Below are 22994 nucleotides of genomic sequence, written 5' to 3'. Positions count from 1 at the left end.
TTATCAGAGGCACCCACCAACCCTCCTACCCCAGTAATCCAAAGCAACCAGACCCGCCACATGACTGGCAAAGACATCCAGCTTAGGTGTATAGTGCTGACATCTGTTGGCAGTACTGGAAACACCCTAGAATGGATCTATCCTAATATGGATGAGGTAGGTGGCCCAGTTTACATGCTGTATTGAGTTCTTAAATCCTGAATAGTGACTAGACAAAATTTAAAAGTTAATATAATTCATTTTTGAATTTGGTCAAACAAGTGACAAGCTTCTTGTCGCTGTGCTTGTCCTCCTTCAGTTGAATTGTAGCATTTTTGCTATTGTTTTTGCCCTTGTTGTTGATGTTTTTCTTCTTCTACCTTCTTCTGCTTCATCTTCATTTTCTTCTTATTGTTGTTACTGTATCAGCGTATATACTTTGTGAATTCAGAGATCCAGTCGGATAGCACAAGTATCAGAGCAGCACACAATAGAGAATGGAGCATTCCAGTACACCAGGCTAAGGAATAACTTGACAATCAGTAAAGCCATACCCACAGATGCTGGGGTCTACACATGTCGTGTCACCACATTGATTAACCAGCTGACTGCTGACGACACTATCAGCATAGATGTTTTTGGTAAAGCTTTATTTTTCTTTGAACCCCCTTTCTCTCCCTGCGTCTCTCTCTCCATCATTCATGAAAATAAAAATTGTATTAAAAAAATCTGAACTAGTATGCACACGCACACGCACACGCACACACACACACACACACGGAAGATAACGTGAGATTTAAGAAGTGCCATCAATGAAGGTGGAAATTTCATTAATAATGCAGTTGCAATCTTATTGATTCTTTGTTTGTACAGATGAAATGTATTGTACAGTTAGAGGGTCATGTGATGCAATTAATAAAAACACTTTTTAAAACTAATTGTCCAAAGCACATTTCATGCTTGAGAAACTTTTCAGTTCAACAGATTTCTTTGGTATTGTTTCTAGACTCCGCTTTTGCAAACCTTCGTCCAGAGAAATCAGTAGTAGAAGCAGACCTGAATCAGGATCTTGTATCCTTGAATGTAATAGTGGATGCTTACCCTCCACCACAGATATATTGGAAGAAAAATGGGCAAACGATTGGTAGACGTTTACCTAAGTATGAACCAAGGTAAGATTATTAATTACTTATATCATACCTTTGTAGTGTGTTAACTGTTTTATTTACATTTCACAGATAGTATTGATATTATGAGATTTTGAATTTGTTATTGAAAATGTGTATCTATCTACTTTGTTGTATATAAAAATAAATTGCAAATCAAGAGTAAGACCTTATGATATGCCAAGAGATTGTTTTGTAGCTAATATTTTAACTTATTAAGCTTTTTATTGTCTTTTTACAAGCTCTTTACAATAACTAGGTAAGAAACCAAATACTGTTTTTATGGCAGTCATTTCTTATTTAATTGAGACTGTAATATCAGCTTAGTGGAAAAGGCATGTCATTTGCTGCTTTAAAAAACCAACTGCTTCTTGTTGACAGGCAGAATGAAGATAAGGCCAGCCTTCTGATCTTTGGTGTAAGGAGAGAGGATGCTGGAGTCTATACGGCACATGCCCCAGTAGGTGGGGAAGAGGAGGCCACCTCTGTCACCTTGCAAGTTATAGGTAATATTTTTATTTTTATTAAATCGGTAAAATTGTAGAGGATGAAAGACCTGAGTTTTAATTATAGATGAAACTACTGACTGTAACAGTTTAAAAATGTAAAATGTATGATAAGATAATAGAGAGTTGTAGTGTTTTTAGAAGTGCAAGTATCTACTTTACATTGTTTCTGATAAGTTACTCTTTATTTGTTTGCGTTAACTTTATCATTCAGAGACTCCAGAGACATCCATCTTGAAGCAGCACACAGAAACCTTCTACAAACCAGGGAAGGATTATATCCTGGAATGTGCAGTACAGGGGTTCCCAGTGCCAGAGATCGTGTGGTGGTGGGCAGGGTGTAAGAGTTTGGGATGCCCAGAGACTGCTTATATGATAGCTAACAGCAGCAGAAACTACAGGGGAATAACAAAAGAATCACACAGGAGTTTCCTGTCCCTGAATGCTGTGGAGTCTGGAAAGTTTTCGTGCAGAGCCAGTAACAAAAAAGGAACGAGTGAGAGCACAGAAATAGTTATTGTGTCAGGTTGGTGTTTCCCCCCCATTCAGTGGTGGCTTAAATGGTTAGATGTTTATATCACTTGATGGTCTAAAATACTTGTCAGTACAAAGCATGAAATTTCTACATATTAGAAAGTTAATACTTTTGTATTGGCCACAATGAGGCGAAACATCTATGCTTAAATGATTTTATATCTGATAAACAATGCATTCTAACTTTTTAACCACCACAAAAATGTGCACCCTGCACTTAGAATGAATAACTTCTGTGGAGTTAAAGTTTTAATTTGGAATTACAGATGCAGAGAATGGATTTGAAGTAGTCCGGAGTTCAGAAGTCCACATAGAGGGAGATATGCTTACTGTCAGTTGCCGTGCCGCCAAGTACTGGTATAGTGACCTAGCAGTGGAGCAGGAGAACGGGCAGCCATTGTTGAGTGATGCTAGGAGAAGAGTTAGTAACTCAAGGTACAGCTTACATTATTGTCCATTTTAACCTGCATCCTGCTAACTGTGTGTCCTGAACTTTCAAAAAGATTTCTTTCATGCAGTTCTTTAATTTGTTAGGGATTTTTGAGTGGACAGCTTGTGTAGTTTCTATTTTTATGTACAGACACAGATGTGTCTGTACATATTGCCATCACCTGCGTCTGTCGTCGCCGTCGCCGATCATGTCGCCATGCACTTTCAGCATTAACACCATAAGTGGAAGACAGTTTTATTTTTTGGCTTTATATTTACAGAGCTGACTAATATTCATAAAACGCAGGTCAAGTTAGAAAATCAGCATGATCTGGCCATTATTGTAGAATTTATGCTGTTTTTTCTCTTTTTAGCATATATGCAACACTGTTAACACATTTCAAGGAAAACCGATAGGCCTGTTGTCATGAAACTCACAGGAGTAATCAATCTTACTAAAACGCAGGTCAAGTTCGAAAATCAGCATAATCGGGCCATTATTTTATAAGTTATGCCGTTTTTTCACATTTCGTCAGATTTAATTCTTAGGCATGTTAACAGTCTCATTATTTAGTTAAGAAGATACGTAAAAGTGTTTGTTTGACATTTCCTGCATCTTTACAACATTGTTAGTTGATTTTGTAAAAATGATGGTATACTTGTTATTGTGTATTGTGTAATAAAGTTTCAAAAATGGAAATAAACTCATATCATTGCGGTTTGTCAGATTCAATCATTCACTATGTTCAGAATCTCAGAATGGAAGAAATTGGACATTTAACACTGTTTTATTGATATTTTTCCCATCTTGTCAATTTTTTTAGTTGATCATATAAATATGGCAGTAAACTCTTAATTTTGTTTTATGTTAAAAAATTGTTAAAAATGGGAAAAAAACATTTCAGAACAGTGCCGTCTTGTTTACATTTTGGCATTTTTAAGTTGTGACTTTGAAGTTCCATGGGCCTGAAGACCTTTGCTAGTCACATTTTCTGAATATCCATGATACTAATATTTTATTATTAAAAATTGATGGTCATTATGCTGTTAAACATTATGTAATATTGCATCAAAATTTGAAAAAAACCTATTTTGGGCACTGCTCCCATGATGACCATTTAAGAAAAACCATGTCACTTACTGTTCTCAAACAGTACAGTAAATATATATAGATGTGTCTGTACATATTGCCATCACCTGCATCTGTCGTCGCCGTCATCGCCGTCGCCAGCGCCGTGCACTTTCATTGTAAACAAGATAAATGGAAGGCAGTTTTACTTTTTGGCTTTATATTTACAGAGCTGATGAATATTCATAAAACGCAGGTCAAGTTCGAAAATCAGCGTGATCAAACCATTATTTTAGAAGTTATGCTGTTTTTTCACATTTCCTCAGATTTAATTCTTAGGCATGTTAACAGTTTCATTATTTAATTAATAAGATACATAAAAGTGTTTGTTTGACATTTCCTGCATCTTTACAACATTGTTAGTTGATTTTGTAAAAATGATGGTAAACTTGTCATCCTGTATTGTGTAATAAAGTTTCAAAAATGGAAATAAACTCATATCATTGCAGTTTGCAGTTTGCATTGCATTCACATTATGTACTTTTGCATCACAAATGACAGTAGCCTATTTTGTGCATAGTTATTTCCTGTTTTTTGTCTGTACATTTGACAGCTTTGCTGCCTTGTTATAGTTTTTGGTGTAAAAAAATTTATTGTACATTCTTATATTAGAGGTTTTCCAGCAGTTTGTGATAAACATGATAAACAAAATGTTGTTTTAAAGAAGCATCCTGTATTTGTTAACAGTTATTTAGAAGAGACATTTAAATTAGAATTAAAAGAAGAGGCAAACAAAATCTGTAAATTAATATGGAGATTAACGTTGTTAATCTGATTTAAATGCATCACACAACACCTGCTGCATAGTAAGTTGTGCGGGACCTGGCAGTGCCACCTGTATCTAGTTGAGCGCGCATATTTGACCATTAGATTCAATTTCAGCATTTCTGCACTTTCTGCTTATAGCTTAAAGAGGCACACATAATCTGTAACTTTATACAATTTTTAGAGAATTATAATAAATGAAATTATTCTGAATTTTCAGCACCAAGTATTCCAATGAAATCACTGTTACTATAGATTCCCTTTCTCTGGATGATACTGGTGTCATAAAGTGTGTGGCCTTAAACAGCTCTCGTATCAGGCACACCGTGGATGCAGATATCATTGTACTAAGTAAGGGTTACTTTTCTGTTTCTCAATTGTGTTTGGTATGCACAGCCAGTGTAATATGACTTTCACTCCTATATTTTATATTTAAATTTTGGAAATGAAAGAGACCATTAAGCTAGTTTGCTATGAAGTCCGTGAGATACAAAAAATAGCAGTGTAGAATGTCACAACTGTGCTACAGAATACTTGACAGTAAGAAAGAAAAGAATGCAAGAATGATTGTCAAGTTTTGCACATCTGCTGAAAAGTAGCTTTGTTGACAATGGATGTCTCCAAATTTTTTTCACACAATTTTCTTTGTGTTATGTCCCTGGAGATTTGATCTTCTTGCTCTTCCTTCAGGTCTGAAGCCCCCTGTTTTCACCAATCCGCTGGCTGGTGTGAACACTGTGGAAGCCAGTGGTGTCTATAAGCTGGAGTGCAAGGCAAGCGGATTACCGAACCCTGTCATCACTTGGTTCAAAGATGGGAAAAACTTCAGCTCTGACCTAAAAAGACCCGGAGTGAAGTTTTCTAGTGAAAATACAAAGTAAGTCAATTTTGAATGAAAAGGGCAAAAACTTTGTTAAATTATGAAAATTTTGTAACTGCTACAAGTGCAGACTTGAAACTGATGTGACAGCTTGGTGGTTAGTTGTTGTCATATCACTCATAAGTGGTGATATAAGATAAAACCCAAAAGGTCTGCCCACCCTGTCCTATTTGACACTTGAGTTGTCAAATGCATGATGCAAGTGAACTGAGATTAATGATAATTATTACAGTAATTTCTAAAATAACTTTTTCACATGCTTCTCAGTGACATTTAAGTCTGCAATATAAGGGCAAAAGAAAATTATCAACATTTCCTTTGCCATATCCTTTGTAAATTGCATCTCTGAAAAAGAAGTGATGTCTGTATATTATATTTCCACCTTGTCTGTTTCTCCAGAATCACCATAGAGAGAGTTAGTAGGCATGATGCTGGCTTGTATGAGTGCAGGGCAACCAATAGAGCTGGAAGTATCATCAGTAACCTGACACTCCAAGTGGAGGGTAAGCAAAATGAGTACAAACAAAAAAATTATTTTCATATTCCTTTTTGCCTAAAAATGAAACAGGGAGTAGACCTTTGAAAGTCATTGGTTGACATTAATCAAATGACACTGAAATTCCCTGGTGTGATATTATTTGTTTGTAAATGTTTTGAAATTAAGAAAAAAGGAATTTGCTTTTTTACTTCAGTAAGATAAATCATGAAAAAAACCTGTTCAATTTAAGTGTACCATCATATACAATGTTTTCTATGGTATAGCCCTCACTTGTTAACTTACATCTTTTCACATTTGTGTAGTGTTTTTTCACTATATCTCCAGACATGTTATGTTTACTTCAATGTATGTCATTGATAACATAAGATATATTTAAAAATAGCAAACCAGTGGGCATGGGTGTATGGTTATATAATGGTGAAATTTGGTGTCGGGTAGACAAATTTGCTTATTTTAAATTATTGAATATATTCTGTTATTTAATTCCTTGTGTTAATCTGGTGTGCAGTATGCAACTTATGATTTCTTTCCTGTCACTTGATAATAGTGATATTATCCTCAGTTTAAGATACCTGACCCTACCCTTTATTGTCAGAGTTTAAGTTTTCTTTTTAAGAAAAGGACAATTAACATTGTACTTTTTCATTTAGTCTGTTTATCAGCGGTTTGGCTAATTATATTGGTTTCACAGAAATATTTGACTAATTGACATTTTGAACTTATTTTGAACCATTATTAGTATCCCTTATAGTCACAGTAGTAATCACTTGGTGTTTTTATTTTTTCTGTTGACAATCGTGGCACCTGGGTTCACGGAAGCATTAATCTTAATGCACACATAACCAAAATAATATAACTAATAATTTTTACATTTACTTCAGCTAAAATTATTTCTTTCTGCTCTAATCCAAAAACTAAAACCACAGACTACGGTGTACCCAGGGTGTCCTGTCTTGTAGTGCATGCCTTTCTTCTTGGTCAACTAACCTTATTAGTTTTTCTTCCTCTTCTTTTCTCCCCTTCCAACTGACCTCTAGGCGACCCAATTCCAGATGGTATTATCAAAAGAGGCGGATTGTTGTCAGCCCAGCAGACGGGAATGATAGTGGGCATTGTTGCCGCTGTGTTGCTCCTGGTCATCATCATCCTGGTCATCTGTGTGATGAGGAGAAAGAAGAAACAGAGGAAGGAGCTACCACTGGTATACTGAAACTTTTACTGGTGTTCTTTATTCTTTTAATACATACACAGGTCCAGAAGTGGGAGGGGGAGTCAGTTGCACTCCACCCCACTTTTCCTAGCAGGGTAGAAAAGGCATATTGAGTCTTACATTAGTGCGATTCATGTACTTGGTATTATAATGTGCCTTAATTTGCACCATCTGTAAAATATTTTTTTGGGAATAGACATTTGGGAGCTGTTGATCTTGGATCCGGCAGAGGTCTGGTTGTTTGGTAAAATAAAGTTATGAATTCATCTTGAGAGAGAACACAAGCAGTACCAAGTTCGCCAATTAAGTTCCCAGATAATTGTTGTTTGAAAAATTTTGAATAACTCACATGGCCTCAAAAACCAAATTAAGCTCTAGGTGTAAAGGTTTATTTTCCCCTATGGCAAATGGCTTACATATGTTTTTATATATGTGTTTTCAGTTGATGGACTATCTCCAAGATCAACCAAGACACGATTTTAATCCTGACATTCCAATAGATGAACAGACAGAGTGCCTGGCATATGACCCAAAGTGGGAATTCCCCAAAGAGAGGCTAAAGTTAGGTAGGATTTCTAGATCTATTAGCTGTTTTTTTCTTCTTCTTTATTATTTGTTTATTCAGTCATAATTAGGAATAATATTCCCTTTTTTTTCCTCACAGCTTGAATATTTTTATGTGTATTTAAATTTTGTTAATAAATCTACTCAAACATTAAAACAGTAATTGCAAGACTGAAGCAGTATTTTAGGAGAAATGATATATGAGGTACCATTTCTATGTTTGGGTTGTTGAATGTTTTAGGAATGGTGATAGGTCAAGGTGCCTTTGGTCGAGTGGTCAAAGCAGAAGCCATGGGTATTAATGACACTGAGGGCCCCACACCAGTGGCCATTAAAATGGTCAAAGGTAGGGCATACAGTACATAACACAACGATTGGTGCTATTATCGATTAAGTTAGGCAATGTTGTCACATGTACCAATCTAAAACTTAGGACATATGATTTCTGTAAAAAGAAAGATTTAGTTTTGAAAGTTTATAATTGGATTGGCTGTCATGTTTTTCAGTAAATATGAAATTGTAGACTTTTGCAAGATAAGTTTGATTACAAATCATTTAGCATCCGGCCATTTTGATTTGTGTACATTTGATGCTGTGTATTCCAGATTGTTATGACTCCTCCCAGATCAAATCTCTGATATCAGAACTGAAGGTGATGATCCACCTGGGCCACCATCTTAATATACTGAATGTCCTGGGGGCTGTCACCAAGAATATTAGACAAGGTAAATAATGTATAACCTGTGTTGCATGTGGTGTTGTCATTTTTGTTGATAATTTTTGAAAATATGATTGTGCAGTTTTATTAAACTTAATTTTCCTCTTTCCAGGAGAATTTTACGTCATTATGGAGTTTTGCACTTTTGGCAACCTGCGCTCATATTTGATACAGAATAGGTCCCGTTTCGTAGACACCATGAACCAATTAACACTGGCCAATGAGGGCTACTTAGAACCGGTCAGTATAACTGGCCCATCATCTACGGGATCAGCACAAAACACGCTGACAGGGATCAATTCAAGGGACAGTGTAAGAGGAGGAGCTTCATTGACAGATCCAGGTGCTGCCTCTGTGACAGCCATTACAGAGACTACAGGGGGAACTGTGGCAGCAGAAAATTATTCAAATATGAAAAAAGAAGCTGCAGCAGACGGAGAAGACAGTGCGCAAAGCATTAAGAAGGAACCTATTCTAACTTCTAAGGATTTAGTTTGTTTTGCTTTTCAAATTGCCAGAGGGATGGATTATTTGCACTCTAAAAAGGTAAGGTGGTGGATAAATGACTCATGCTAGCTAAAAAGAATGTAAGAATCTAATCCTAGAGGAAAATGAAAATTCATCAGGTGTCATTGTTAGTTGTTGCTTAACTTCTTTTAAAAATGTGAAAGGGATTCGAGTCCAAAAATAGCACTTGTCCGTAGCAGTATATTATCCAAATATAGCAATTAAAATAGAAGATTAAAAAAACATAGCATAAATTTCAAGTGAGAGTTGCTGAAATAAGACCAGAATACTTCATATTCAGCCCAATGGAATTCAACTACAACTTTGAGTACTACCATGTTCTTTGAGCAATGTTGTGAAGTAGTATTTAAAGGATTTGTTTGTTTGTTTCAGTATATTCACAGAGATTTAGCTGCACGTAATATATTGGTGGCAGAGGACCATATAGTGAAAATCTGTGATTTTGGTATGGCTAAAGATGTATACAAGTACCAAGAGTACAGGAAGCAGAGCCATGTAAGTAGAGTAAAACATAACGTGTTTATTTTAACAGTTTATAGTTTATGATGGATGACCATCACAGCATTACATGTAGAATATGGTGTATTGTGGTTAAGAATGATACAGTAAACTAGAATATTGTGTTAACATGCAAAAAAAAAAAGAAACAGTTCTCTTTGAAATGCCATGAAAGTTCTGTTTAATGAATATTTATTTATCTTTTAGGCACCAGAACCAATAAAATGGCTTGCCTTAGAATCTTTACTTGACAAAATCTTCACTCCTAAAAGTGATGTGTAAGTAAAATATGTTTTTGTTCATATGTATCGCATGATCCTTTCATTATATATTGGAAAATATTACAGTAACTATTATTTATTCTAGTACATGCTTGCTATTCCATCATGTTTTTAAAACAAGCAGTAAATGATTTGAATGTCTTTTGCAGATGGTCATTTGGGGTGCTGTTATGGGAAATCTTTACCATGGGAAGCACTCCGTACCCTGGCCTCGAGTTAAATGAAACTTTTGTAGATAAGTTAAAAGCAGGTTACAGAATGCAGAGGCCGCCTAAAGCATCTGCTGAAATGTGAGTACTTAGGAGACCCCCATCTTTGTAAATGATAAGTGATGCGATGGGCAGGACTGTTTTTATCCACTGAACTTTGGAGATTTCAGTATCTCCAAAACAAGATAATAGGGTAGAAAAGATGCACAAATTTTCAAATGTGCAAATATAGGAAAGTCAAATATACAGCGTAAGGTAAGAAAATGAAAATCAGCTGTCATTGTATGTGATAGATACAATACGAGTTGCCAAGCTGTACGTGAAATATTACGAGTGTATCGGCGAGCCGCAGGCGAGACAATACACGAGTAATTTTCACGTACAGCTCGGCGACGAGTGTTGTATCTGGCTTAAACCACGGCCTCTGATTGGCTACTACACTAGTAATGCAACAGACCGTGGAACGCACTCGTACATGACGTGCTTGTATGTCGAATACAGCACGGCCGAGTCTTTTGTTCTACGCGCTAGCCGTGGTTTAATTATAGTTATTTCAACAAACAAAAATTAAAGGTCCCAGTCTAATTGCATGTAGTTTGTATTTTTTAATTTTATTTAGTTTTCATATAATATTGTTTTGTAGACACTCATTAATAATGAACCTATTTCTATTTCTGTGTCTAGTTACGAGTGGATGTTGGACTGTTGGCATCCTGAGGCGGAGGAAAGACCGTCTGCTGCTGAGTTAGCTGAAAGATTTGGAGATCTGTTACAGCATGATACGAAGCAGGTAAGACTATATATTGTGGTAAATCTCCACAGTGGGTCGGGGGGAGGGTTGGGTCCACCCTACCATTTCTCATGGCTGAATGAATCAGAATGAGACATTCAAAACTGATATGATGTAAACTGGAAATAGTCTGACTGACATCACTGTAGGAATTGATCAAATTAAGTTTTCATTGTTCTTAAAGATGTCTAACCCATTTGTAAAATACAGTGTCCTATTTTACAAAACCTTCATTTGTTAACTTATTACTCCTCATGACTAAAGTTTTTTTTTCACCACCACCTCTTTGTTTCACAAACTAAGGGTAAAAAAGAGGAAAGACATCATATCAACAAGTTTTGATTTAAGATGTGCTTGTGATACTATTTTGTCTGATAAGGTCAGATTATTTTCAATTTAAGTCTAAAAGTAACTACTAGTTGATCTAAACTTAAATTTCAAACGGTGTACTCTTTTGTGATCTAGGATAATTCTGTAGTAGTTAACTAAAATCTAAAACATTAACCTTAAAAAATAAACCCAGTATTTTCTATTCACTTGGCTACTACAGATTTAGTCCAGAGTTGAAGTACACTACAGCTGTCAATCATTAAGTTAAGGGTGTTTTTAGACTTCAGTTCTTTTTATCATAGAACACAGAATGCACTTGTTGGGGTCAAGCATGAGATGCATGCTGCCTTGTGCTCTTTTGTTGATTTATTTTGTACTTGTGTATTTTAAATATGCATCTTGTCTTTCTTTTTATTTCAAAGTTTTGAGTAATGGCTTTAATTTGTAATGTGCATCTTGATGGTGACTTTTGTCCGTTGAATCTTTTACATGTACAGTCTGAGTATATTAATGGCATACATGAGCATGTTTACCCTTTGTTTTGTACTCCTCCCAAATGCTGCCTAAGGAAAAAATGAAAAAAGTTATTGGTCTCTAAACTCATTAATATTTTACAAAATTATGTGCAAATTATTCTGAATTATTTTTATATTTGCAAATTATGTTGAATTTTCATCAACAGATGCATTATAAATTTAGAAAAATCACAGTATTGTGAGGAGTCTATTCCCCCTGAACAAAACAACTGAATTCCCCACTGAGTAATATAGCATATTGTGTACTGTGTTGTTATGTGGAATGAGATGTGGTTCAGAACAGTGTATTTATACGGCTTGCATTTTACACTTGAACAGCATTGATCTGAAACATCTTATACTTTGATAATAAACACCAAGTAATTATTTTTCCAAAATTAGGCCTAGCTACAAAAAATACAGTACATCTTTTTTGGCTTCTTAAAAAATGCTGCTTATAAGAATTAAAAAGAAATCCCCAGGGGAAAATTTTGTTGAGTGTGTATATACAGACTTATTTGGACAAAACTTGTTCTCTTCCATCTTAAAGCCAGACACCTTTGTGCCAAGATACACCATATATTTGGACAATACCAATCAATATGTAAAATGTTGACAAAGTGAGTATCCAAAAATCAATCCTCCAATATTAGTGGACTGCAGAGCCATAGAGTAGTGGTCACTGGTCAGTTGACTGAAGCATGCTGATACAGTTAGCCTTTCCCAGAATCCTCCAGTGTATATTCCCCACAATGCTCAAGTGTATACTGTTTGCTGAAATGTTCCACTTTCTGCATTTGTTCATATTTGATGATAATGCACACTTTTTATCCATATGTAAGTAGTTCGTAGACATTCTGCATGTGTCAGTATTAGTGTTGTTATGGATTTCATGTTCTACAACCTGCATGTTGGCACACCTTAGTTGATCATGTGCATTTTGTTTTTAGATGAGATTTGTTTGAGCCCACTGTTGGTTTATGTATGTTTTAATTCTTGTGTGACTGGCTCTTAAATGTCCACAAAGCTAGTTAAGATTCTCCCTTAAACCAGCAATTAATCTGACCTTGAGTGATTGATATTGGTGAGTTGTTGATCAGAAGTGCAGGGTTATTTTGAGTTAAACAACAAATATCTTCACAATGGGACATATGCCAACTGTCATTTTTGGGGAGCCTTTAATATGAACAAATGAAAATATGTATATATATAGAAGTACCCACATTTTTTCAAACAAAAAATTTAATTTTTTCAAACAGCTTGCATATTATACATTATGGAAAAATCTTTCAGCAGCCATAGATTTCTTTGTCTTTGTCCAGCATGTTAAAACCATGACACTACTTTAGGGCTCTGCCTCCATGATAGAGGAGACAATACTAACACATCTACTCACTACATGATTGCTGTTTGTCTAATTCCAAATTTACAACTCAGCATACACGCCTCCTGTCTCTCTAACACTGTTGGAACTGTGTGTGTCTGTGTTTTTTTAAAATAACACCATGCCTAATATCTCTGAGGTTGTTTGTGTTCTGTGACAGATAGAAAGCGTGACTAACATCTTTATATGGAACAACATCTCATTTCATCTTCTTTTCCTCCTACTTTTTTTAATGAAGTTGAACTTTTTTAATATAGACTGGGTTAACTAACAATTGAATGATTGGAATTCTAACAGTATTCTGAGGGTGTTTCTTTTAAGCCAGTCACATTTTTTCTGTATCACATAAAAGAGTTCCCTCCTATTTTTCATGTCTTCTGACAGCTTCAGTGTTATAATGCAGTTTCCCTCTCTCTCTCTCTCTCTCTCTCTCTCTCTCTCTGTTCTTTTGATTGTGTGTGTTGCATTCTTTTGAAAAATAACAAGTTGACTCTGTCTTTTGGGGACCAAATGGATGTATGCACTGACTGGAACATTTCTTGCTTAAAATGTATTTCAACCTTTGTTGATGTGTTTCATCATTCTTGCATGGCATTGTATTTGTATGCACATATCAATGTTTGAAATATATATTTAAAAAGCTGATGTTTATTTGAATTGGTACTTGCATGTGGAAAGAAAACATAGGTGCTCTACTGACCTTTTCAGTCTTTGTTTAAATAACATTGTCAGGCAAGAAAATTATGTCACTTGCACCAACATGTAATTCGCATGCCTGAGTGGAAGGAAATTTAAAGTCTGTGCAATAGCTTACAGATGTGAATGAAAAATTTTCCCATGTAACATATTGCATGGAGTGAGTAGATAACATAATAGGTATTCTCTTCTTTCATTGCCTAGCTCCCAGAGAGACTGCAGGTACAGCAGTTAGTTTTGTTTGTGTTTTATTTTTCCCCTAATTTTTAGATATTATATAGACCTCTATTTCTTATTTTTGGAGAATGAAAATGAATGAATATATATATATATATATATAGTTGAAACTGGAATGCCAGTTTTGAAAATGAAGCCATTTAATATCAGCAAAGCATTTTCATTTTTTTTTTCATTTCATTTTTCTCAGCTATATGCATGTACATTTTATTTCAAAGATGGCATCCTTTAAGCCTAATATATAAATAATTAGTGATGATAAAGGTTTAAAAATAAGTTACTTTGATTGATATTTATGCACAAGATTGTCATCAAAATCCAGTCTGTCATCCTTGGACAGCTGTGATCAAGCATGATCCACAAATGTTGGAAAGGACAGGAAAAATGACTATAATATGTTAACTTTTGCGAGTTACTTGTCAACTAGGGTTGTGGCAACATGAAGCTATAATAGGAAATGGGCCAATTTTGATTGATACAATGGACCAAGGGTCACAGTATTTAATCTATGGTTATTTTATTAAAGCAGCTCAAAGGACCAAGCTATTACAGATTCTTTTGTTTGCATGGCTTACATCACCCTCTCAGTGAAGTCGCTCTTTTATTTTTCTCATAAACAACATTAAATTTCCTCATCCAATGTTTCAGTATTACCTGGACCTAAACAACTCCTATGCAGCAGCCAATGACCCCTACTTGAAGATGAATACCAATGGCTACCTGAGCATGCAGGTAGACAGTGACAATCCCAAGTGTAAAGAACTTGCAGACGATGAGGAAAACCAGGTGTCAATGGGTTCAGATGGTAACCACTATGTGGACAATGTACGGTGGAAGAAACCAACCTCCAAGGCCAAGGATGCTAAAGATGCCTCAGAGATGGAGCCACTTACAGCAGCCTCTGAATCCCCGCCTAGGGATAGCCAATTAAAGGACTTGAAGGAAGATCTTATGTATGAGAACAGTGGTAAGGGTTCAGCGTCAGTGGACGTACATCAACAACAGAGCCCTGATGTAGAAGAACATCCACTTATCACACGGAAATCTAAAACCAAACCTGCACCTCCTCCCAAACCACCAGGTCTGTCTCCCAAATCCTCCCCTAGAACCTCACCAGAAAAAGAAGTTCACAAACCACAACCAAGGCCAAGGTCTTCATCACCATGGTTACCAAGGTCTGGCAGCAGTAGTCCTAGTGGTAGTAGTAGAAATATATCGTCTCCCACTGGAGATAGGTCCCCATTGGTATCTAGGCAACCAGAGAGAGAGATATCTCCTCCACCCAAAGATTATGTCAGTATATTCAAGAACAGGGAGAAGGGGTCAGGAGGGTCAAATGCCTCCAGTGGCTTCCATGAGGACATTGATTCTGATATTCCCCTGGAGAGGGCGCCGCGACCACCATCACAAGAACCAGAATTTTCAAATGGCTTGAATGAATCAGTGGCATAGTTGGTCTTTGCATTCAGAGTTTCAATTTTGTACTGCCTATGACAGTCACTGGAATCTGTTCCCATTAATTGAAAGGTCACTAAGAATAAATGAATTTGGTAGTTAATTAGAAATATTTTGTCATAACAGATGGCAATTTCAGGCATATTCCCCAAATCCAATTGAAAGTGTAGACCTTCTCCATTTTACATTTATTTCTCCTGTTCAAACAAATAGAGGCCAAAACAGTGTTTATAAAACATTTATCAAAAAGTTTTCTTGTATGTGGGTACTGCTTAAGTTTGGTGCTTACATGTCATCTTTGTATTGTGTCCTTGTAAATGTTTGATATTCAATGTGTTCTGTTTGTATTTACATCAAACCCTCATACAGGGTTTAGTACATAAACTGGTATTTCTTCTAGATTCTGATAAGGTACAGGTAATATGCAGATAAAATATGTGAGAGTTCGACGTACTGCCATGCTTCATCTGCTATGTTTATCATTTCATCATATAAATAATCATGTTATTTACATTATTTTCTACATTCATATTGTACATGTAATTATAGGAATTAAAAGTGGCTTTGGTCATCTTTGACAGACAAAGGTGTCTGTGTCTTGTAAACAGATATTTATGTAACATTATTGTGTCTTACTGAGCTGTTGAGGTTTAAAGACCATATAATGGGGTTGTAAAAGGTAACCAGGGCTTAATCTCTCAATGCATTTAGACACTTTCTTTCAAATTATGGTCAACTCCTTCTTAAATTTAATTAATTTGAGGTACAAACAACCATTAAGGTCAGCACAACTTGTGTATAGAAATATGTTCAGAGTTTCTTTTGCTCAAAATAGCTCACTTTCTATTCAGTTTCATTAAGACAGGTTTGATTAATTATGTGTGCATTGTGAGTTTGATGTCTGTTAGAAATCCACTTGCTGTGTATGCTAGGCTATGCATTTTTGTTTTAGTGGAGGGTGTTGCACATTCACTTCAATTTACAGAAATGTTGAAGCTACTTATACCTCTTCATTTTGTGATGGGATATTTTTCTTACAAATAAGCTTGTTTAAAGTAGTGGATAACGTTTATTTTGAACAAAATTGTTTTTCAGTTCCTAAAAGTATACTTTGGCTTTTTACCGACATCGTATTGAACTTTTTCGATCAAAGAGACATAAAGAGTCATTACAGTAAATTATTGTGTTGTTGCTCATGGCCAGTTTGTTTGTTTATTATAACATGAATTACCCAAAAATAAAATAAAAGCTGAATTATAATAGAAAAAAACACTGTAACATATCGACTTGTGAAGTGAGATAGTTTGATTTTACTTGTTGATTTTCTGATTTGGACTTTGTGTTTTTACAAGGTGGCAAACGATCTTTTCACATGGATTGGATGAAAAAATATTGTAATGATTTGTTGCTACAGAAAATACTTGTTAGGTGCAGCATATTTTAAAAATTAGCTATGGTGCATTTTTTTTTCAGATATGAAATTTTGATAAGAAGGTTAAGTACCCTACTTTTACTTTTGTATAAGAAAAATATGGGGTATTACTCAATCTATTACACACAAGGCTGTAAATGTAGATTTTGAACTGTTACCTGTAATTGTGCTTTGTCACAAGTTATTTTTATATGTAAAATGTGTAATGTACATTGACATTTATTTACATGTAGATGTTTTACTAAATATGTTGCTTTTATGAGATGTAGGTTTGTTTTATACACTTGTGTCATGTCATTAAAAGAAAAATAACAAACATTTTATTGAAAATGAAATAAATCTGTGTTATCAGTGAACAAAGCAGAGATTTGAAGTCCATAGTTTTCTTAAGCTTTTCGTTTGTCTGCACAAAGTTATGTCATTTAACGTATCAAAAAAGTAAAAAAAAAGAGAAAGATGGAAGGTGCTTATATTGGCTCGATCAATCGGATGCTATCAAGTCATAAATAGTTACCTAGGAAACCTAGGAAAAGTTCTTGTTTTAGTTTCTGCACTGTCATTGTAACGTCTTTTTGACCTACCGGGTAAGCCTACCGCGGAAAGAAGTTATACCGCGGCCTTATCGTGAGATAGCACAAAAATACACAATTCTTATCTACGTTTTCTGATAGTACTACACTGCTAATGCATGAAACATATGGTTGTAAATGACTGAAAAATTGCGCGTTAAAATGCAATGTACTATGAAAATAGGTTACGTGTCAATTTGACACAAGTCCAGGCCGTCTAGCAGATCTGAGACACCGAAAATCCCTTGTTAAAATAGTAGGCCCGCAGGGAAGAAAAGAATTAGCTGACATGAAAGTATTCAGTCTGACTGGGGATTACGGGGAGAGTCGGAGGGCAATTTTCATTTGATATTTGTTGGATGTCTAATGCCCTTATTTCACACAGACCACGAATCCTACGAATGGCCATGAATTGACAAATTTCAGGATTCGTGGTTGAATCGTAATTGAATCGTGAAGTTCTTAACAGATTCGTATATATTCGTAGTCAGTTCTTGCACTTCTTGACCAACAGGAATTAGTGGCAAAAACTTTGATGCCCCTATTTCACACAGACCACGAATCCACGAATCGCCAGGAATTGAAAATTTCAGGATTCGTGGTTGAATCGTAATCAGTTCGTGAAGTTCTTAACAGATCCGTATATAATCGTAGTCAGTTCTTGCAATTCTTGATCAATCGGGAATTCGTGGCAAAAATTTTGAGCTGTTCAAAATTTTGGCCACAAACTCCCGATTCCAAAAAAATGTTGTCAATTTCTGGCGATTCGTGGGATTCGTGGTCTGTGTGAAATACACATCGGGAAAGCTGCCTTGAGGTGAGAAGTAAGCGCAGAAAAGGTTTGAAATAAAGAAGATTCTGCAATGACAAAAAAAAAGAAAAAAAAACTAATAAAAGACACAACCCTTGCACCCCTCATGGATATAACAATATCTCATTTTTTATTGTTATTATATTATGGGTTTTCTAATTGTTCAATGCGTGTGATTTTGCTCTCATATATTCTTTCGTCGGGTTCCGTGAACTCAGTGCTCTTTTGGTATTAAGTTTGAGCGGATTGCTGACGCCATGGTATTTCGTTGGGGCTTGCAGGGGGCAACATGCATGCAGCCAGCTTATGAAATGCAATGAAATATGCTATAATAGAGTTCGTATAATCTGTGATATTAACTACCTGAGGAACATACATATTTGTAACACCAAATATTAATTATCTACTGAAATCCAATTTTTGCAAATTAAATAAAGACTTTGTGAAGTATATGGATTTGTGAGCACGTACTCAGTACCTTAGACACAACACGAAAGGTTTTGCACAAGTTTTTGATTTTTGGGAAAAGTCCCTTTAGATGTACAATAGTGTAGGTGCCTATGTTCGGTTAAGTTATCAGGGAGTATAATATATGCAAAGGTGCATGGTCTCCTGCCCGCAAAAACAAAGTTCACCTCTATCACCGCCGATAACCTACATTTTTTCACCAACATTTGCCAGTTAACCATCGCTGTTACAGGTGTAACACTGAAACATGCCTGTGAAAGCAAAGAAATGGATTTTGGCGCACCAGTTCGATGGAGTGCCCAAAGATTCTGATCTGGAGCTTGTCGAGGAGGAACTGCCAGAGCTTCAAGATGGACGTAAGTTGACAGCATTTTAAGTTCCACAGTTTTAACCTGGCCCTCATGGCAAATTTTGTCCCTGAGCTCTATTTTCAGGACAAGATAAGAGTCAGACAGACGTTCTCTATATGAGGTGTTTGGCAAACATAAAATACGTTATATATATATATATATATATATATATATATATATATATATATATATATATATATATATAAAACAGTGTGAGATACAACGCACTCAGCATTGCAGGAAATGCAAAATGACGCGCAGAAAAAAGTCGCAAACTCTAAAACTTTTAAAATCTTAAAACCTTAAGGTCGAAATCTCTAAGTATTCAACATGGGCCACCAAATACTATCCGGTCTTTTTCAGAGATCCTGCTGGAGGCTGAGGCCCTTAGTGTGGACCCATATATGAGGTAAAGTTCTATTCTTGGTAACAACCGTGTTGCATTTCCAGGCCGGTTCTACAAGGGGCGGTAGTGTCCTTTTCATAAGTGTCCTTTTCATAAGTGTCCTTTTCAAAATGCACATTACGAGCCTACTTGTATCTTCTTCAAAATGCTCGAAGCCCAACTCTTTCGAAATGTAAATGTAAACGTCTGTGTCCGGTACTGAAAAAGTAAAATTAGGCAGGCATAATGACAGCATCAGGGGGTGGGGGTTCTCGGATAGCGTCAACATATAACCTTGGACATAATAACGTTCGTAATTAATTTTGTCCATGATATAACTGAGCTTGGCTAGTGCTGTGATAAAGTTGTCCTTCCGCATTTCATTTTTATTTGTTTATTTCACTTTACCCGATGAAAAAAGCCCGAGAAAAATTTCGAATTTTGAGAGATAGGCTAACGAATTAGCAATATATTCATTTCAAAAACTCACTTGACTTCTGCAAATTAAAATATGGTGGTACGGTCGTACTACTAATACTTTGGAAAGTAGACATACCCCTTTACTTGCATAATCCAGACAAATGTTTGTATTTTATTAAAGAAGTATAAAATTAATTACACAATTTTCAGTCGATTAACACGTTCATTTCTCCTGAGCAGGTGGAATGCAGTACATTTTTTTCTTTTCTTTTTTCGTGCAGGGCCTTTGCGTCGAGATCATTGAAAGAAGGCGAGTGCATGATGGGTACACAGGTTGGGAAGTGAGTCCATAATGTGGTTATTCACTGGTTTAACATATCAAACAATTAAAGGTCTACATAGATATTCTGTTCTCTAAACTTTAAATATAGGTACTGTATGGTACACAACAATGCAGTCTTTTTATTTTATTATCTGTCACAGCAAAATTGAGAGGAATTAATAAATCTTTAATTTTCCAAACATTTCATACTGGAGTGGATTCGGGGACTTTCTTCTCATTCAGCCGAAGAACTAATCAGAAAGATTATCGTGTTTATTATAGAGTGGTAGAGAGTAAGGATCCACAGTATCCGGTAGGGACGACAATCGTTGCAAATGTTGGATGGCGGACACATGCTATCCTGAGAGCGGACCAGGAAAGGCAAGGGGTCGGTGGTATGCCAACAGTTATGCCAGCTACTCCAGCCCCCGGTCTCCCAGTGTCAGTTAACCTGGGTGTCCTCGGCATGCCTGGGTGAGACTTTTATCTTAGACACACATACACATTTTGAATAGTTATCTTTTTATTTATTTGCTTCTTTTTGTGAGTTTGTTCTTTTGTAAGATGGATCAATGAAAGAAATCCTTTCACTGTTTTAAGATAAAACATATTTTGGCGTTTCTGTCTCATGATGTCAATCCCCATGACCACCAGCCCGTGTGTTTCCATATACATGTATGAGTTATCTCCGGTGATGTCTGCTAAAAAAATAATGCAACAATTCCTTTGTTTCCAGTGCCACAGCATACTTTGGTTTACTTGAGCTCTGTCAGCCCAAGGCGGGGGAGGTAGTGGTGGTCAGTGCAGCCGCAGGGGCAGTGGGCAGTTTGGTCGGACAGATAGCCAAAATTAAGGTGAGGGGGTCAAAATGATGTGACAAGCTGTCGTATTTAATTAAGCAGGTCACAATAATGTGATAATTTCTCTAAACGTTGACTAAGCAACAGCATCACTGGGACAAAGAGTACATATAATCGCACGGGCACTCAATCTGCTCTGGCATATTTTAGGCATTGTTATCAAGAATAAACCTGGAACATGCAGCGATAAAGTTGTCTGTGAGGTGGATATCAATTATCATACATGTGGCGGTTACAGTGCGTATAAAGCCTTTTAACGGGCCATCACATTACTGAATTTACACCGAACGCCTTTTAAAAAGACGCCCCAAGTCATTTTGTCTTCGCACAAGAAGAACAGTACAAAATGAAACTGCTGTTATAATTGTTTCGTTTTTATAAAAACCATCTGCATGTAGGGAGATCGACAATTCAACAGAACTTACATGTAATCCAAGTGAAATTTGTTTTCCTGATTTAGAAATATGCAAGCGGTGGCGTATTCATCAAGCTCTCTTCCAAACTACCAACTTACCTCGTGTCACTGGCATTTCTGAACCGCCGGGATGTTTCACTCTTACATGCGTGAGACCTCTGCATAAAATGTATAAATTTGCGAAGATATCTCTTCAAGCGTTTCTCTCAGTATTAGCGTTTCCCTCAGTATTATTCTTTGCCCGTGGTATTGCAGGGGTGTACCGTCATTGGCTATGCAGGGACAGACGAGAAGTGCAAGTGGATAAAGGAAGAACTAGGCTTTGACCACGCCATTAACTATAAGACACGGGACGTGGCCGAGAGTCTGAAAGAAGCAGCACCAAATGGCGTCGATTGTTATTTTGACAATGTAAGTGCCTTGAAGGTATCCGATCATATAGTGTTGAAAAAATACATTTTATATGTACAACCTCTGCTTTTTTTACTTACACTTAAAATTTCCTCTAAAAATAGATATTTTATAAATATTTTTGATAATGCTTTTGAAACGCTGTAGGTGGGCGGGGATTTCCTTCGCGCCGTTATGCAGCAGATGAACAAGTATGGAAGGATCGCGCTCTGTGGGTCCATTTCTGAGTACAATGACAGCATCGACAGTCCTCGGTCAGGTAATAATTTATGACGACGAAATCGACAGACAGGTCCGTAGCGGATTGTTTAAAATGGAAAAATAGGCAACATTTCACAGAAGTCAAATAGATATCTTAACTGTCTAACCTATTATTTTAAATCTTTTCAAACCTAAGCCAGCATTTCATTATGGTTTTTTTAGCGTCGTACCACAGAAACTTATAAGATAGTTTGTGAAAAATGCATATCTCTCTTTTTAGGCGTTCCAACTTTTCCCATGATACCAAATGAATTGAGAATGGAAGGGTTCTTGGTCAGCAGATGGTTGAGTCGCTGGCCCGAGGCCTTCAAGGAGATGGCAACCTGGATAAAAGAGGTACTTTTTAATTTTAAGTTTAACGCAAATCATAAGCCTCTTGCATGTACATGTAGCATCCCGAATTAATTTCAGACAGACAGAATTTCCGAAAGACATCTCAACATGGTTTTGGTTGACATTCCTTCTATAAATTTGTTCTAAACGCAGCTAGGTTAGTGTTGACTGTATGGCTTTAGAATGACATATTTAACTTACTTTTACATTTCTCTTATCCCAGGGAAAACTTAAGTACAGAGAAACTACTACCAAGGGCTTCGAGAACATGAGGGAGGCCTTCTATGGAATGCTGCGGGGGGATAATACAGGAAAAGCTGTAGTGAACGTCTGAGAACACTACAGAAGAACAAATTACTACCAACAGACTGCCGTATATCACGTTTATTTGCAACAGAAATGCTCGATACCGTGTTGGTAAATAACAAAGAACTTCGAAAATACATGTAGATGGAAAAGGCATTAAGCACATTTTAAAAGATGGCAATAAAAGCTACAAGATCCTATAATGTGCTAGTATATGCAATTACACCACTTATTTTCTACTTAACACCAAGCAACATGTAGGTGTACATGTATCTTATCTAACATCACTGAGAAAATTACAACCTTAAAATATTTTAACTCATAATATCTACTCTCAATTTATTGTTAC

General features: G+C 36.1%; 2 protein-coding genes across 4 annotated transcripts in view; both read left to right on the top strand.

Moving 5' to 3' along the window:
* The window catches only part of LOC106159770 (vascular endothelial growth factor receptor 1), a 32860-nt gene extending 15748 nt beyond the window's left edge, over nt 1-17112 (top strand). The window contains exons 5-24 of one of the 3 annotated variants that reach the window (XM_087008041.1): nt 8-156; nt 431-620; nt 986-1151; nt 1527-1651; nt 1866-2177; nt 2452-2620; nt 4729-4859; nt 5199-5385; nt 5788-5891; nt 6925-7088; nt 7540-7663; nt 7903-8007; nt 8267-8386; nt 8492-8925; nt 9280-9402; nt 9613-9683; nt 9836-9976; nt 10580-10685; nt 12081-12150; nt 14496-14667. In XM_087008041.1, the coding sequence (XP_086864167.1) occupies nt 8-156; nt 431-620; nt 986-1151; nt 1527-1651; nt 1866-2177; nt 2452-2620; nt 4729-4859; nt 5199-5385; nt 5788-5891; nt 6925-7088; nt 7540-7663; nt 7903-8007; nt 8267-8386; nt 8492-8925; nt 9280-9402; nt 9613-9683; nt 9836-9976; nt 10580-10685; nt 12081-12146 (2987 nt within the window). In that variant the 3' untranslated portion in view covers nt 12147-12150; nt 14496-14667. Of the gene's footprint in view, nt 1-7; nt 157-430; nt 621-985; nt 1152-1526; nt 1652-1865; nt 2178-2451; nt 2621-4728; nt 4860-5198; nt 5386-5787; nt 5892-6924; nt 7089-7539; nt 7664-7902; nt 8008-8266; nt 8387-8491; nt 8926-9279; nt 9403-9612; nt 9684-9835; nt 9977-10579; nt 10686-12080; nt 12151-14495 lie in introns of all 3 variants that reach the window. The other 2 variants (XM_087008039.1, XM_087008040.1) reach the window with 2 other exon arrangements.
* A 1688-nt stretch (nt 17113-18800) lies between these two features.
* Nucleotides 18801-22970, top strand: LOC106167899 (prostaglandin reductase 1). Its single transcript, XM_013546797.2, has 9 exons — nt 18801-18938; nt 19296-19341; nt 20019-20078; nt 20342-20533; nt 20796-20913; nt 21590-21745; nt 21893-22004; nt 22227-22342; nt 22563-22970. The coding sequence occupies exons 1-9, from the start codon at nt 18830-18832 to the stop codon at nt 22671-22673; spliced, it is 1020 nt and encodes a 339-aa protein (XP_013402251.1). The 5' UTR covers nt 18801-18829; the 3' UTR covers nt 22674-22970.
* Nucleotides 22971-22994: the final 24 nt, after the last annotated feature.

The sequence above is a fragment of the Lingula anatina genome, chromosome 3, assembly GCF_051362555.1.
Source record: "Lingula anatina isolate TDL-2025a chromosome 3, LinAna3.0, whole genome shotgun sequence".
In the NCBI taxonomy this organism is placed as follows: domain Eukaryota; kingdom Metazoa; phylum Brachiopoda; class Lingulata; order Lingulida; family Lingulidae; genus Lingula; species Lingula anatina.
Note: the sequence above shows the minus strand (reverse complement) of the source record. Positions and strands in the feature narration are given on the sequence as shown.

Coding starts and splice junctions, on each gene's coding strand:
- LOC106167899 (XM_013546797.2), top strand. CDS start 18,830: ATGCCTGTGAAAGCAAAGAAATGGATTTTGGCGCACCAGTTCGATGGA. Junction 18,939..19,295: donor GCCAGAGCTTCAAGATGGAC/GTAAGTTGACAG, acceptor GGTCTTTTTCAG/AGATCCTGCTGGAGGCTGAG. Junction 19,342..20,018: donor AGTGTGGACCCATATATGAG/GTAAAGTTCTAT, acceptor TTTTTCGTGCAG/GGCCTTTGCGTCGAGATCAT.